This window comes from Pimephales promelas, chromosome 13 (assembly GCF_988280905.1).
Source record: "Pimephales promelas chromosome 13, fPimPro1.hap1.1, whole genome shotgun sequence".
Lineage (NCBI taxonomy): Eukaryota > Metazoa > Chordata > Actinopteri > Cypriniformes > Leuciscidae > Pimephales > Pimephales promelas.
The window spans coordinates 18,246,471-18,262,980 of NC_142781.1; the positions used below are offsets into that span (position 1 = coordinate 18,246,471).

The window sequence follows — 16,510 nt, forward strand, 5'->3', positions numbered from 1 at the left end:
CACATGCGTACAGCCAAATGCATACCCTTTCAAAGTATAACCCATTTCACCCCTTAAATGAACACAGATGCTCGTATGGAAGTAAAATAATGACAAATGCTTTTGAAAAAAAAAAAGCCTGTTGAATTGTACTACTTGAAAAAATATGCATTTCATTAACCCTGCTTGTATTTTAACACATTGTATTTTTAGGGCTTGCATTTTTAATGGCCTGGAATTAAGCATGGTTGCATATTTAAGCTGTGAATATTTAAATTCAAAACATTTCAAACACTTTTTCATTAGTAGATTTTCAATTATCCATAGTCCATAAAGTCAAACTGATTAAAAATGCAACCTAAAATATTAAACAGGTGTGTTTTTTTTTATGCATTTCTCTAATGCGTATTTTTTTCAAGCAGTGCAAATCAACAGGCTTTATGTTTCAAAAACATTTGGCATTATTTTACTTCCATACGTTTGACGTGTTGTTCTGTTCCTTTCTTTTTTTCTACTGTGAATCGCTGGCCTGGGCCAGTGTTGCCACCTTGTGGACCATCTAATTAGTGCAAAATGTGTGGTTAGAAAAATCAATATGCACATACTATGCTAATGATGAAATTTATGTCATACGCACAGCCGCACACCCTAGCGTACATACCAAAATATATGTGTTTGGTCAAGTGCTGCAGTATTCCTGTAGCTCACACAGTTGACCAAGGGTAACAATCCCAAGCTCATGGGTCTGATTCCCAGAAACTGCATGAGCTAATTAAATGTATACCTTGAATGCAGTGTAATTTGCAATATGCAAATACGTAAATGTTTATCAAGTGGTTTGGTTCTTCTCTTAAAGATCACAGCATGTATCCCATTGCTTCCTGCTGTGGGTTCGCTCTCTTCAATTACTGTTTTATTATGAAGTTGATTTCTAATTTTCTTCACTTCTAACCTCTTGTGTCCTTTCTGCTCTGTGCTGTGCATACGTGTATGTGTGTCTCTTTTTTCTCTTTGCTGTCCCTGTACTTTGATGTTGTGGGATTTGTGCGGGGGGGTTAGATGGAGTGAGAAAGCCTCCCGGCCCCTGGAAGGTCTCTGATTTAGACATCATAGTGGACCCGATTGCTCCGCCCCCTCCAGAGCCCCGCCCAGGCCCGGGGGCTCCACCCCCAGTCACCTGCTCTGCGGCAGGGTCGAACAGCGCTTCTCGTGAGTGGGAAGGTGTCTGATGGAAGTCAGGAGGAATGGCCTATGAACCTTATTCAGTGTAGTGAGCAGGATCAAAGCAGTTGACTAAGTCTCCGTGACTCGTTACATTACCCTTTATGGCTCATGAGTCTCAATGCAGAATCAACTACAGATTGTATAAGTAAATTAGTGTCATTGATCATGTGATGCCTTTGTACATACTGTATGATTTTCTTGCATCCACTGAAGTTTAAGATGGTCCTTGGATCATCTCAAATCATTCTGGAGAACATGATTATCAAGTTTGACGCAGCTCAAGTGCTGTTGTCATTAAAGCAAAAGAGACTAATCAAATACTAAGTCATCCAAGGCTTATATATTTGATCAAAAATGCAGTAAAAACAGTTACACTATATATTGGGAAATATTATTACAATGTAAAATGACTTTTCTATTTTAATATATTTTAAAGTGCAACATTTTAATATATTTAATATTTTGGTGCTCAAGATACATTATTAATGTTGAAAAAAGATAGTATTTTTATATATTTATGGAAAGTCCTTTAGGATTCTTTAATGAATGGGAAGTTCAATAGAACAGCAATTTTTTTAAAATAGAAGTTTTGTGTAACATTAAAAATCTCTTCACTAAGGCACTTTTGATCAAATATGCTTTTGCTAAATTAATCTATTTTTTACAACAACAGCAAATAAATCTTACTGATCCCAAATTTTTAAATGGTAATGTAAAAAATTGATTAAAAAAAAAATGTCAATAGCATTTTTCTAGTGATCTCAGACTTTTGGACTCCACTATCTATTTAACTATTTTTTAAGTAGATGTGCCTTAAGTTTGTATCCACTTAAAAAATATTGCAGAGAGACATTTCCAATTTTCCAAACAGAATGTGGCTTAAGAGAAAAGTCAAAATTATAGGTTTTTCTTGAGCAATTGCACCTTAATGATACACTAGATCCTGATCCCTGGTTAATTAAATTCCCTCTACTCTTTACTGCAGATCAATATGAGTCAAAAGCTGCTGATCCTGCCTTTTGGGAGTATGTGTGTATATGATTGTGTGTGCAAGAATGTAATTAGATTGTGTGAGGTCTCGTGGGTGAGAGTGTATGTGTTGGCATGAGAAGCTCCACCCTGACTAGGTTCACTGGGCTTTCTACTTCTTCCTCAGTACATTTAAACTCACTAAATTACTGGTTCCATTTCATCATTCTCTAACATTCAGCTAACTTGTTGACTTCACACAAAATGTGCACACCACACATTAAGCTCTTTCATGTTTTCCCGAAATCGTCAAGATATCTGCAGTCAGGCTTTGGAGAATAGCATTATCTTACGATTTAGAGTCATCTGAACTGTTCTTGTAGATATAAGGATATAAACTTAATTTCCACCTGCAAGATTGTTACACTTCATATCTCCTAACTCAAAAACATACCTAGACAACTTTAGAAGTCATGTCTAAGTAGCGCAGTGCAGTGCGTCATATTGCTGCAATCATAAATGTGCTTGTGAGGGGTTTTGTCATTTCTGATCTTGTTCTAATTCTCCCATTCTTTCCCTGTCTAGCTAATGATGCCAGTTGGCCCACCCTCAACAAGAGCAACACATCAGTCAAGCCACCTGACTGGAAGGAGTCTGGAACAGACACGAGCAGTAAAACGGCATCACCTGCAGGCACTCCTGCAGATAAGGTACGTCTAACTAACACAAGCATACACAAATGCCCTCTTATATTTCGCCATAATAAAGTGTTTTCCTTTTCTTTTTTTTTTCACCTTTAGATTCAGGATTCCAGTAAAATGGGCTCAGGTCCTCCTCTCAACAAGCCCCAGCCTCCACCATATGGAGCCCATACCAGCAACCACCCCCTCTCATCTGCCAACTCAGGTTCTACCAGCTCCTTGGATCGCCGCAAGGACGTTCCACTCCGGCCAGTGCCCAGCCTACCCAGCAACCCCCCGCCGCTGCCGGCCTGGCCCCGTGTCCCCCCTACACCCTCCGGCTCGTCATCTCAGCAGATCCAGCAGCGCATTTCCGTACCCCCCAGTCCCACCTTCCAGCCCAGTCCATCCTTTTTCCCCCCGGGGAGAGACCAGACCCTCCTCTAGCTGTTGCGGTAAGGCCGTTCATCCCAGATAAGGGCTCCAGACCGCAGTCACCCAGAAAGGGCCCAGCCACCATGAACTCCAGCTCCATCTACCACATGTACCTACAACAAGCAGCCCCAAAGAACTACCCTCTGAACATCAAACCTGCAGTCAAAGCAGGTATACATCAGCAGCTCATTTGATATTCAAGTTCAACAGTTTAATACGGCAGTGTTGTGCCTGAACGAGACGGGCGAATGTGAACTGGACACTGTATTACTTCCTGAACTCGTTCATTCTGGTGTCTGCGAATGCACACTCTCTCAGTTTAACTTCGTTCAATAGGCCTGATTATTAAACTCGGCTAAAACACACTGTAAACAGGCCTTAATATGTAGCAAAAAAAAAACCCCAATCTGGTAACACCTGCCACTAGTGTCGCACCGCCACATGCGTTGTCAAAACAAAAAGCAGCATGTAGTCGAAAAAGTTTTTTTTTTTTAAATATTCTTATTATATATATATACATATGTATAAGAATATTAAAAAAATATTTTTAAATATGTACTATTCTATTCATATATATATATATATATATATATAAATTCATATATAAATTCTGTAAAACTGCAGTTATTGATTTTGAATTGATAAAATAGTACAACCAAAAACCGCTCTGCAAATATTAACTGGGGTCAACTTTAAATTGCAATTTGTGTGTAAACCTATTATATCAATATCTAAAATTATGAAATTTTATGAGCTCTTTATAATAATAAACACCCATGAAAAAGTATAGTAGAAATGTAGGAATACTGCTATGTTTATCTATAAATCAACATGCTTAGAATAAAATATTGCTCTTGGGATTCTATGAATCATGATAATTAATATGAAAATAAAACAAATCTGTATTTTTACACAGGATGCGTCGTATTGTTTTTAAAAACAGATAGATGCAGTGCACAGATTGCAGGTGTCTTTTACACAACTGGCTTCAAAAATTCCCTCAATGAAAAAAAAAAACAGCTAATAACATCACAGGTGTCAAGATGTAATTTTAGAAAAAAACAAAATGTGCAAAATTGATTCAAGATTTATGTCCTCTGTGAATTATGTGGTTTATTTCTTGATTATGTGTTTGTGTTTAATTCCTGAGTACAGTATAACTGAATATTTTGTTCTTTTTTACCTGCAGTATATGGTAAGCCAGTCCTGCCTCCCAGCTCTACACCCCCTTCCCCCTTACTTTTCGGAGGCTCTGGGGCCTTTCCTGCCCTGCAGGGTCCCGGAGGAGACATGTTGGATCTTGAGCTGGACTTCGATGGTCAAATGATGGGTGTTCCTGAGCCGCCCCCACCCAGCGTGGACCACATCCCACGACCTCTCAGCCCCACTAAACTCACACCAATGGTGCACTCCCCGATGCGCTACCAGAGCGATGCTGAACTGGAGGTGTTGCGCAAGAAACTGGCCAATGCTCCACGGCCGCTTAAGAAGCGCAGCTCGATTACAGAGCCAGAGGGCCCCAATGGGCCCAACATCCAGAAACTTCTCTATCAGCGGTTCAACACCCTAGCTGGAGGGATGGAGGGAGGAATGGGAGGTGTGAGTGGAAGTGGAGGAGTGACTCCATTCTACCAGCCCTCCGTTGCCACCGGTGAAATGCTCTTTGATGCAGACAACGGGAATCCACCCTCAGAAATGCCTTCTGAGGGTGCTGTTGTTGAGGACGTTGTCCTGCAAGGTGACGCCAATGATAACGAGCCCCTAGAGCAAGCGGTTGAGCAGCTGACCCCTCCGGCACCAGAACCGTCAGAAGACAGTAACAACAATCCTGCAGAACCTGTAGTGGTTTTGCCGAGTCCTGTAGCTGAGGCCAGCACCCCTGAAGAAGCAGACACCTCACCCTCATCCCAACCCACGGTTGGTTTACTGATACATATTTTATATGTTACTAATAATAACAATAGTCATAAACAATTGTTGCATATAAAATAATTATAATCTAAATAATATTTATATTAAAATAGTCTAAAATCTTAATATTACCCATTATACAATAATATAGTTTTATTGTATTGTAATATGCCATCTAAATAATACATTTGCAATACATTTGCTATAATTAAATTATTACTATTATTTATTATAATTTATTAATTATTTTTAAAAATGGTCACATATTTTACCATTTTTAAGCATGAAGAATGCAGGTAGGACTACATCCGGCATTTATTAAAAAACAGAATAAAGTATCTGATTAAATTAGCATATTTTAAAATGTACTTTTTCAGTCATACTGAATAGTTTTTTGTCATTTTGGTAAACGCCATTCAATAGTTTAGGGTCAGTAACACTTTTTTTTTTTAAGAAAATAATTTCTTTATTCTGCAAGGATGTATTAAATGAATCAGAAGTGTATAATACAACAAAAGATTTATGTTTTAAATAAATGTCGTTCTTTCAAGCTTTCTATTAATCCTGAGTATTACCAGAAAAAATATTAAGTAGCAAAACGGTTTTCCAGCATTCAAAAAATCTGCATAAATTAGAATGATAGAAAAATCTATGTGCAACATTATGTCTGAATACACTCAATTCTACAGCCATATGAATATATGAAATCTTACTTATGTTCTCAAATGCCTTGTGAGGAATGTCATACACGAGCAGATGCAAATTTCCTGTTTCCATCCCCTCTTCTCACACTGACAGCTACTCTCAAACGCTGAAAGTCTCGTCTTGTTGACCTTGTTAATGTTTATATCACTACTATAGCCGCTGATATTGCTGCATCAGATAATGACTTGGCTGATTTGATTTGTACAAACCCATCAGATTAAATCGCTTGCAACAGTACAGACAGTCAGTCCTAAAGATCAGATTTAAAAAACAAATGAAGTTGAGTGCTGTACGAACAAAGCCTAAATAACGGTCCATGTCCTCAACAGGGCAAACGCACTAACCTAAAAAAGCCCGACTCAGAGCGGACAGGTCACGGCCTTAGAGTGAAGTTCAACCCACTCGCCCTGCTGCTGGATGCCTCACTGGAGGGCGAGTTTGACCTCGTACAAAGGATAATCTATGAGGTATGTATATTAATGCATACCATGTGGCGTAGTGAACAAATCTTGCAGACAAAGATTGATTTTTATTAACCAATTTCTATTTTATTCTTCAAATTTCTTAGGTTGTCAATCCCAGCACCCCTAATGATGAGGGCATCACACCCCTTCATAACTCTGTGTGCGCTGGGCACCACCACATCGTCAAGTTCCTGCTGGACTTTGGTGTTAATGTGAATGCTGCAGACAGTGATGGCTGGTGAGTCAAGTCAAGTCAGCTTCATTTATATAGCGCTTTTAACAGATTGTTCCAAAGCGGCTTTACAGTGACAATAGGGATTTTAAGTAAAAGAGATTGTTTTGGTTCTACAGCAGCTCCAGAATAAAGTTAATCTCCAGCTAAAGTCAGCTTTGATCGATGCACCTTTGTTGCAAAGATCATTAGTTATTAACTTAGGGGTCACCAACACAACACCGTTTCAACGGAAAACTCTCTACGCAAACTTCAAAAACGTGAACCTTTGAGAACGCTGATGGCGCACATGCGTATTTCTGTAGAGAGGTAAAGGGATGGGAGCTGCAAACAGCAACATTACACACTAACTAAAGTTAGAAAAGTGAAATCATAATCAACCACCGCTTTAACAGATGGATCTGACCATTAAAGCACACCAGGTACTAAAGTGAGAGATAGACGACAAACCCACCAACATTTTCATATAGCCTTCAGGCTAGATCTGAGCACCAGTATTAACAGTTTATTTCCATAATTCTGTCACCCACCCAAACACTGCTTTGGATGAGGTTTTGTAAACATAATTATCCCCATATTTTGGGGGACACACAAATAGAGGACACATTGTTGGGTCTGTCAGTGTGAAAGAGATTGATCAGTCAATAAAAGCTAACAGATGTGGAATAGACAGACTCACTGATGTGCGTGCTTGTGTGTGTGTGTAGGACGCCCTTGCATTGTGCCGCCTCCTGTAACAGCGTGCACCTGTGTAAGCTGCTGGTAGAGTCTGGTGCTGCCATCTTTGCCACCACCATCAGTGATGTGGAGACGGCTGCAGACAAATGCGAGGAGATGGAGGAGGGTTTCATACAGTGCTCGCAGTTTCTCTATGGTAAGAGCATCTTTCTTTTCATCTCCAGAGAATTACTGTATTTGTCCTTCTCTCACACCATCAGATTTGATAACTAAAGTAAAGGCAGTTAAGAAAACATTTTTTTTTTTTTTTTAAATTAACCAAACAATCCATTTGTGCGTTTTAGATTGTACAAATTTATCAACAAAATGTTTGGAAGTCTCAATGTATGAAAGTCACTGCATTACATGACAATTTTAAACCAAGTGACTTTTAATTTGAATAAATAAACACACTTTAAGTGCAGATTTCTCTTTAATATTTACTGATATGATAGCTTTGTTTTGTAGAAGGTGTCATTGAACATATTTTTGCTGTATTCTCATTGCATTTACAAGAATTTAACCAGCAGATGTCCTCGGCGTACAGAGTTTAGAGTGCTTTGAATGAAGGGAACCAATCGCTGTACAAAATTATTCACTGATCATTCACTGATTAATGTGAGAACTCGCTTATTGGGTCTCATTCGTGAAACACGAGCAGAACGAATTTGTGTGTAAAGTGGTTCTGGCATAATTTTTTGGATTCATTAAAATGTACGCAAGAAATCTACACCTGCTCCCAGCCACGCGTAAACGGTGCGCTTAACATCCGAGCGTTTTGCTCATTAATAAGGATGCATTTTAATTCACCAATGGGTACATATTTAAACACCATTTTGAAAAAAAATATTTTATATAGTAATTACGTACGGTTTTTCGTTTTACTTTTATTGTGAGAGCCAGTAATAGCAAATCTGGTGATCGATGGCGGTCCTTATCCAGTTTGAATATGATTTTTACGAACTGAACTAATTGTTTTTTTGCTGTCAAGCTTAATGTCGAACCATTTTCTTCTCACTTCTGGGACTGTTCGATTGACGGATGAAACTCCATTAACTGCATCAAGTAATATGCTGCCAAGCTTCCTTTTTTAGGACCTGATACGCCACTATGTACGCTTGAAAATAAAATGTGGCGTTTTGAATGAACTTGTGATAATAAAACTTCAATTTCTGCGTCCGAGAAATCTTTCTTTTTCATTCGCATTCTTGTTATTATATGCATATAGATGTCAGTCGGATATAACAGACCTGATTTATGGTATAATTGAGAATGAACGTGCACGCGCATCCCATTTACGACTGGTTGGAATTCATTAACACACATACACACATTTCACTATCACATGTGATGTTTACGAAGTATTTGTGAATCAGGAGAAGAGTTTTCAGGAAGTTCTCTTTTTGCCCAAATCACACTTATATTTACTCGTATATTTACAAATGTTTCATAAATGAGACCCATTGTGTGGAACTGCTCCAAAAGTTCTGTTCCACAAAACTTAAACATATTAAGTATGCTATCATTGAAAAGTTTGGGGTCAGTAAGATTTTTTTGATTAATAGCGAGTCATTTGTGAGTACCTTATTAATTCCACTTATGAATCCTGAAAACTGAAAAAAATTATCCGTGTTTCACAAAATCTTTCTCAAAAAATATTAAGCAGCACAACTGTTTTCAACACCGATAATGATAAGAAATGTTTCTTGAGAATGATTAGAATGATTTCTGATGGATCACGTGACACTAAAGACTGAAAATTAAGCTTAGACATCAGGAATAAATTACATTTTTTAAATATATTAAAATAGCAAACAGTCATTTTAAATTGCAGTAGAGAGCATGAGAAAACATCTTACTAACAAACTTTTTAAATAATAATATTACTCAATCCTCACCAATATAATTAGGTGTAACCTATTTTTTTTGCTGAAGGTAATGCTGTAATATTGTACTGCATGATACGCTTACACACCGTACTAAGAGCTTTCTCTGTGTGTTTACAGGCGTGCAGGAGAAGTTGGGCGTGATGAATAAAGGAGTCGTGTACGCTCTGTGGGAGTATGAGGCTCAAAGCGCAGATGAGCTTTCCTTTCAGGAGGGAGACGCCATTACTGTCCTGCGCAGGAAGGACGATACTGAGACAGACTGGTGGTGGAGTAAACTCAACGACAAAGAGGGCTATGTGCCACGTAACCTATTGGGGGTAGGTGCACACATAGGCTGTGCTTTGCTTTAGTGTGTATTGAGTGTGGCACACCACATTTTAAAGCAATTAGAGATTAATTTGATCAAATGCTGAATAAATGTATTCATTTCTTACCAAACCCACCTTTTTAACCGTAGTGTATACTTTGAAATGACTGGTTATGTGTTCCTTTGTTTCTCTGTAGCTGTACCCCAGAATAAAGCCACGTCAGAGGTCTCTGGCGTAAGCTTCTGGGTGACTGACTGGCCTGATGTCTCGAGGTGTTGAGCCTCCATCTTTCGCCTCTATGTGCCACTTGGACGACAGAAGGGGTGAAGCTGCTAAACCCTGAACCGGGAGGCACAATCAACCCCACTACCCACAAACACACTTTCCAGCCAACTCCAGGCCAAACAAGCAGCCTCAGGTTTCTCGGTCTGCCCCCTCCACTCCTCTCACGGTTTCTTGTATCCATGTAAAATAGCTGTACATCACACCTTGGGGATCAAGCACTAATCTCTTTGACAAGAGCTTTCCTTTATGTGTAGTTGCTTTGCTGAAAGGACCTGGGCAGGCAGTGCTCTTTGTCAAAGTGAGATTTTGAGTACTTCTAATTGAACTGGATGAATGAGAGCTGATATGTTATATATGTTTAAAACAAAGGACGTTTTGTGCGTGGATTTTATAGCTCATCTACAAAACGAGTGTATTGACTGGAAGAGAGCAGAGAACAAAATATACTTAGTTTGCATAGAAGGATTATTCTGATCTACGACTGAAAAAGCCCATATACTGATAGGCATGTATTTGATTCATAAAGGTGCATAAGAGTGAGGGTGAATGGGATTTATGTATTCTCACTGCAGTGAGCATCCTACAGAAGTTTGAAGTTCAGAGAAGAGTTTTTCACAGCATTTGGAGTGTTTTGAAGAGTGTGAGATTGATAGATTGAGATGAACCATCATTATCAATCAGTATTTAGCCTACTGACACTATATGATCTTGTCAGGATTTGCTGGAGTGCGACAGCTTGCTTGAATAAGCTGAAATTGTTCTGTGCATTTACATTTATTTTACACATTTTATTTTTTTTTAAATGTTGCTTTATATTATAACATCCCATTCCATTACACTACACTCCTGTTTTTAATCATGTGATTTTTATATTTCTGCCGCTGAGGCAGTGAAGAGCTTTATTGTGGAGTTTAACCTTGTAAATACTGTGAGGATGGGAGAAGAGACATGCTTGACTCAATGCTGTTAGACTAAACTGCCCGTGTGGGCTTCTGTGAAATACAGTGACTCGCACCTTGTGTTCTATACATGTGCACAAATACAAAGAAATGAGTCTTAGCAAGAAATCATGTCACCTTTTGGTATGATCAGTCTCTGTGTTTTTGCTTGATCAATGTTGCTAGAATCAATGACACCTGATGGAATGAATATATTGCAGAGAAATGTGAGAAGTTCTTTAATTAAAAGCAAAGCACTCCCTTTGGGGTACATCAAATAAAGCCCAGCACTCGGGCCACACTCCATATCTCACAGTATGTGAGTATTAACACATGGTAGGTACTTTTCATAAAGGTTCATATTGAAAATCTTTCTTCTTTCCTAGAAAATCCTAGAGAAAGTACTATAAACCGTGTCAGTTATTTTAGAGTAAAGATTAATTTACTTTCATGACAGTTTTTTTGGGGGGAATAGTCCAGATTTGAAACCAGTCACTATTCATCAACATAATGTTGTAGAATTTGAGCAACTATGACTGAGCAATATAGATAACGTTTATTCTGTGGGCCCGGATGTTGTCTTCAATTAGTCAGGTACAATGGGGCGAAATAGTTATACGGTTAAAATTCTTCACTGTGTATTAATTTTAAATCGAATAGCGAAAAAAAATCAACTATCTGAGATTCAGATAGTTAACGTCACGTGGGGCTGAAGACTGGTTTTGGCTTTGTCACATCGTGGGAGTTACTTTTCTCTGCGTTTGACGATTGTTGGGCGGGCTTTCCATGTGTTAACTATCATGATTCGTTATTAAAATAATGATGACATTGTTGACTAAACACCTGTAACATGTGGGCAAAAAATTGTTAATTACAATGGTTATTCATGGTTTCCGAATTTTTAAGAACTCAAAACAAAGCGCAACCAAATATTGATTTTTTTTTTTGAGTGCATCCTATTTTGGCCACTAGGTGTCAGTGTACGACCGGTTTGATAGAAGCATTCATAAACAACCTCTTAAATTCGAATTAAATGACTTAAATTCTTTGGAATTATAAAATACAATAAGAAATAGTATTCTCTTCAAACTACAAATACCTCTTGAGATTGTGGTGTCAGTACTAGGGCAAATCAGTACAAAGTCTTGTGACATATTTGGCCCCCTTAGAAAATGGTCTTCAAGCACAGGGTTAACCATTGTATTCTATATATAGACAGCACACCATGACACCTTTACAGTTCAATAACTGTAAATACAAAATGAGCATCATTTAACAGCAAACGAGGTATTTGATTCTGGCAACGGGACAAACGCAGAAGAGGAAAATAAACTGATATGATTCCATGAAATTACAGCAAACAAATAGTTTAAGCAATAACATGCACACAAGAAACTCCATGGGCCAAAGAGACTTTTATTTCTGGTGTTAAACTCCATCTTCAACATTGCAGGACGTTTGAGATACAAAATCCTTCACACTGATGGAAGACTCGTCTAACTTTAGTGCCACTACCGTTTGGGTGGAGTGTATGTTCCTTGATGTGGTTAAGATTATTGGTACTGGAGGAAGGGAGGACTGGTGGAGACAGGGAAGGAGTTAAATTAGGAGTCACGAAGTGTTCACTTCTGCTCAGGCATGAGGTCATCGATCGACTGGCCTGCCTCCAGGCGTTTCTCCATGTCTACAAGCAGCTTAACTCCATCCACCACCATCTGAACCAACTCAACCTCAGAGAAGCCCAAACGGTCAGCGTTGGAGATGTCAAAGACACCACCTACTGCAGCTGTGTCCACACCACCTGTTGAAGAGACCAAGGTTAGTATTAAACATGACATTCTATACAGGTAATACAGGATTGAATGGCTCAGGTGAATAATATATACCTGTTCCACGCTTTTGGAGCCTCAGTCGCTTGAGGACCTCACCGAATTTCTCATGCTTACTGAGGTTGGGAAGTTTGACATGAACGCCACCACGCAACCCTGTGCCCAGGTTGGAGGGGCAGGTTAGGACGTAGCCCAAATGCTCGTTCCACATGAACTCATGGCCCTTCTCTTTGAACAATTCCTCAATCTGCAAGATGAGTGCATTAAGATTGAAAAATCTGCTAACATTGGAGCTGCAGAAAGTGACCGGTAAAAACAAAAACACACCTTTGTGAGGCCAGTGCAGAAGCGATTGAAGACTTCCTTCATGTTGCCTCCTTTCTGCATGGAGATGACACGAAGATGGTCTTCCTCATTCACCCAGACAAGGAATGTCTTATTGTCATTGTGCCTAAAAGCATTAAGAAAATAAATTATACTTTAATATAAAATACTATCAGTTCCAACATGGTTAATTTTTTTGGGAAAAAAACCAAAAAAAAAAAAAAAACACAACTTTACTTATTTTTTTTTTTTTATACCAAATAACCTTTATACAGGGTAAGAAAATAATAATAATAGATATATGCATCTTTAGTTAAGCTGGCACCTAAATGAATCCATTTTGTAATGTAAAATAATTAATAAACTATAAAATATATCCACATCAACATGGCTATTTGTCATTAATTTTATTAATAAAAATTATTATTTTAGATTATAATTGTTATTATGGTTTAGATTATTATTGTGATTATCTGCATAGATCCATTTAGTAAGTTGGAACAAAGTCCAAATTGAATCCAAAAATTGAGAAGCAAATGTTCGCTCACCAGATCCCTCTGCCATCGGGCCAGTCACGGGCCATCCCAGAGGCCAGCAGCAGTGGTGACACGGGCTTATCAAACAGGAAGTGGTCATCAATCAGCTGCTGCTGCTCCTCGTCCGTCATGTCCTTGAGGGCATAATACTTTCCTTTAAGATCGCCATCAAGGACTCCCAAAGCTGTGAAAAAAAAAAAAAATTAGAGTGCATGCTTGAATCAATTACGTTTCCGCCCACTCCTCTTGAGCGACCAATCGTAAACAGACGGACAGGAGCTCACCCTCGACGGACAAACTCTCGATGCCGCGTCTCTCCCCGCGGCTGCAGTGAGGAGGGAGGCAGAAACCACGGATGCTCCTGCCGGTTCGCACTCTGGAGCTCAGAACGTAGTTGGGGTCAAGGTCGTCTCCACCCTATTGCAAACACGACTAAAATTAGCAGCAGACTATTTTGAAACGTTAAACCCAATTAGACGCACCAGACGGAGAGACGCAGAGTACCTGGAGGTTGTCTGGGTTCAGGTCAGTCTTGTGTTTGTCTGTGGGTTTATATCCACCATGACGGTCCTCAATGATGGGATCCAGAAGATCTTTGAACACCTCATACGTCTCCTCGTCTCCAGCGACGCAGCCCACCGTCATGATGAAAGGATGCCCTGGAACACAACAGATCAGCAGTCAGACAAATCCTGGGCTTTCATTTGTTGTGGAATGTTTTGGACTTTTCTTGAACATTGACTGCAAACCGATTGGGCGACAGCTTACTAATAGCCTCACCTCATGTTTGTTATCGCACCTTGCTGCAATCATGAGATTAAACAACCCTTCCTATGTTGGACTTCACATAGAACCTTGTCAATTACGAGTCCAATGCACAAAAACGCTTATACGGAGGTGTAGAACATGCACTAGCCTCCATTACAACAGCAAGCAGCACTATGCAAAGGATGCAAATTATGTTTGCATGCAACAGGTTCACCATTTATTTTGGACATTCCAGGCCCAAGAATGCTTTGAATGGGTTTGTCAGGGTCAGTGCGCCACCACCACAACAAAAGGCCAATGTATGCTTTGTAAAAGCACTTAAATATGAGGCTGCCCGAGGAGGCTTCCACGGAGTCCTGGTTACTCAAAAGCACAGATATTCAGAAATATTCAAGGTCGTTTTTGTACCAATATAACAAATGATCAGACTACAACAATAAAAATTAAGTTACTAATGTCATTTGTGCAAAAGGCTTTGTGATCTTAATGGACTACGGTCATTGGTGAGGTCTTACTCGTAAGCTAGATTATTATCACATGAGGATATATCATTTATAATAAAGCAAAGTGTTTAGGGATCCACCAAATTATTATTATAAGCCAATTTGCTTTATCTTGGTCAATATCGGAACCATTTTATCCTTAAAATTTTATTTAAAAAGAGCTTACGATGGTAAGCCTGTACTGCAGACATTTAAATTTTGCTTAAGTATGAGAAATCTGTCAAGATATTCATTTAAATAATTGGTACTTTTCACTCCTAGTTATGTACTATTGAGTCCATACACTTAGAGACTTATTTATTAGTATACTATATGGAAATTAAAACAAAAACTTGCTAATTGGTACCAGCCAGTATTGGGGAAGGCCATGCCCATACTAGAGAATATTTGATTGGAGAAAAAAATAGTGTAGTGCGGGATGAGTCATCAAAATCATTGGTGACTTCTTCCAGTAACAGGGATAGATAAACTAACTTGAAGTGCATTTTGAGGGAAATTGACATCGAATCATAAATACTTTAACATGAGCACCACCATATACACCGGAGCGCCGGAAGAAGTTTCCCATTTTCAAGATAGGCCATTTACCTGGGTTGTCAACTCCGGTTTGAATGACGTCATCCAGGGTAAATCCGCTGGGGGTTTGTTTGTCCCGAAGATTTGCGTACATGTCGGGCGTCAGCACCTTCGCCATGTGGTTATTGTGCTTGCTGAGGTCGGGATACTCCTGCTCGGCGGAGTAGTTCATCTTCAGCTGATTGTGAGTGTTACCGAAAGGCATGGTTGCGTCTACCTGGTGCAAATATTTGGAAACAAGGATGTTAAAGGCGATTAAAAAAACGAGAACAAAGCCCAGTCCCTCAGCTGCATTATTTATGACGTAACACCATCAAAGCGCATTTTCTCAAACAGGATAATTTGTTTATATTCGCTCGAACAGTTACAGCAATAAACGGTCGTGGTATGACGATAATTGTGTTCGGTGATGATGTGTCATGTCACGCGGGGAGTAGCCTAAATATGATGGAATGTCGAGTGCGCGTCCAATAATTGACGCCTCATTATAAAATGCGTTCAAATGCATACGATTTTTGAATGTTATGTAATGCCTAACATGCATTACGAAAGTCTTGTATGGGAAACAGTTATTATTATTTGAAGCATACGAATGCGTAATGCGCAACGACTTGGACCTTTCTGCAAGGTCCAAAGACCTTGCAGAAAAAGGAGGCTGCATGACTGCAAGGTCGTTGCTGATGTTTGGGACAAAAGCACCATGTCATGCACATATCCGTGCTCTCTTGACCAACACATTTAAAGCTTTTAAATGCCTTTGTATTGACATTACTGGGCTTTCTACACATTTAAATCATTTCGGTAAATATCAACAGCGCATTGCAAATTGCCAACAGAGCTTGAATGTGCGTTTAGGTCTTGATATTGATGCATTCCTGGTTATACTTAAATTATTATTATAGCGCACAAATATTTGTTTTTGTAAATTGACTTGGCACCGTTATCACATCACAACTTCTAATTATTAGAACAATAAAGGCTTGTTTTAACGATTTTAAACAAAAACCATACCTTATACTGATTTTCTTTGGGAAAGCGGAATTAATCCTTCCTAAAGTCCACCAGAACCCACACAAAGACTGATAATGGTGTCCAGAAATAATCGGCTTTGTGAGGTTTTTATATCAAGCTCAAGCTCTCCTCTGATTGGACGCTATTTGAGTCCATTCATTCTATTGGACAGGGCGTCGCATCACCTCCACAACATCCACTATTTGCTTACATTGATCACATGATGT

At 39.0% G+C, this 16,510-nt stretch overlaps 2 protein-coding genes across 3 annotated transcripts in view; one reads left to right on the forward strand and one right to left on the reverse strand.

Annotated features, from left to right (window-relative positions):
- Window positions 1–10,873, forward strand: part of ppp1r13bb (protein phosphatase 1, regulatory subunit 13Bb) — a 39,067-nt gene extending 28,194 nt beyond the window's left edge. The window contains 10 exon segments of the mRNA XM_089118559.1: window positions 1,039–1,188; window positions 2,758–2,882; window positions 2,973–3,255; window positions 3,258–3,458; window positions 4,477–5,204; window positions 6,233–6,370; window positions 6,472–6,605; window positions 7,307–7,473; window positions 9,323–9,522; window positions 9,710–10,873. Of these exon segments, the coding sequence (XP_088974685.1) occupies window positions 1,039–1,188; window positions 2,758–2,882; window positions 2,973–3,255; window positions 3,258–3,458; window positions 4,477–5,204; window positions 6,233–6,370; window positions 6,472–6,605; window positions 7,307–7,473; window positions 9,323–9,522; window positions 9,710–9,751 (2,168 nt within the window). The 3' untranslated portion in view covers window positions 9,752–10,873.
- Window positions 10,874–12,132: 1,259 nt separating this feature from the next.
- Window positions 12,133–16,477, reverse strand: ckbb (creatine kinase, brain b). Of its 2 annotated transcripts, none has more exons than XM_039691971.2 (8): window positions 16,284–16,477; window positions 15,285–15,485; window positions 13,930–14,084; window positions 13,710–13,842; window positions 13,438–13,609; window positions 12,893–13,016; window positions 12,623–12,812; window positions 12,133–12,537 (listed from the first exon to the last, which is right to left on the reverse strand). In XM_039691971.2, exons 2-8 carry the CDS (start codon window positions 15,475–15,477, stop codon window positions 12,359–12,361), a joined length of 1,146 nt encoding a protein of 381 aa, XP_039547905.1. In that variant the 5' UTR covers window positions 15,478–15,485; window positions 16,284–16,477; the 3' UTR covers window positions 12,133–12,358. The 2 variants fall into 2 exon arrangements, with proteins under 2 accessions (XP_039547905.1, XP_039547903.1); XM_039691969.2 differs by having other exon boundaries at window positions 15,285–15,489; window positions 16,284–16,411.
- Between the last annotated feature and the right edge of the window lie 33 nt (window positions 16,478–16,510).

Bases quoted from the DNA above. Each gene is read 5' to 3' on its own strand.
- ckbb (XM_039691971.2), bottom strand. From the start codon at position 15,477: ATGCCTTTCGGTAACACTCACAATCAGCTGAAGATGAACTACTCCGCC. The intron at 13,017-13,437 runs GTGAGCGAACAT...TAATGCTTTTAG, and splicing joins CCCGATGGCAGAGGGATCTG to GCACAATGACAATAAGACAT. The intron at 12,813-12,892 runs GTGTGTTTTTGT...CTCATCTTGCAG, and splicing joins TCTGCACTGGCCTCACAAAG to ATTGAGGAATTGTTCAAAGA.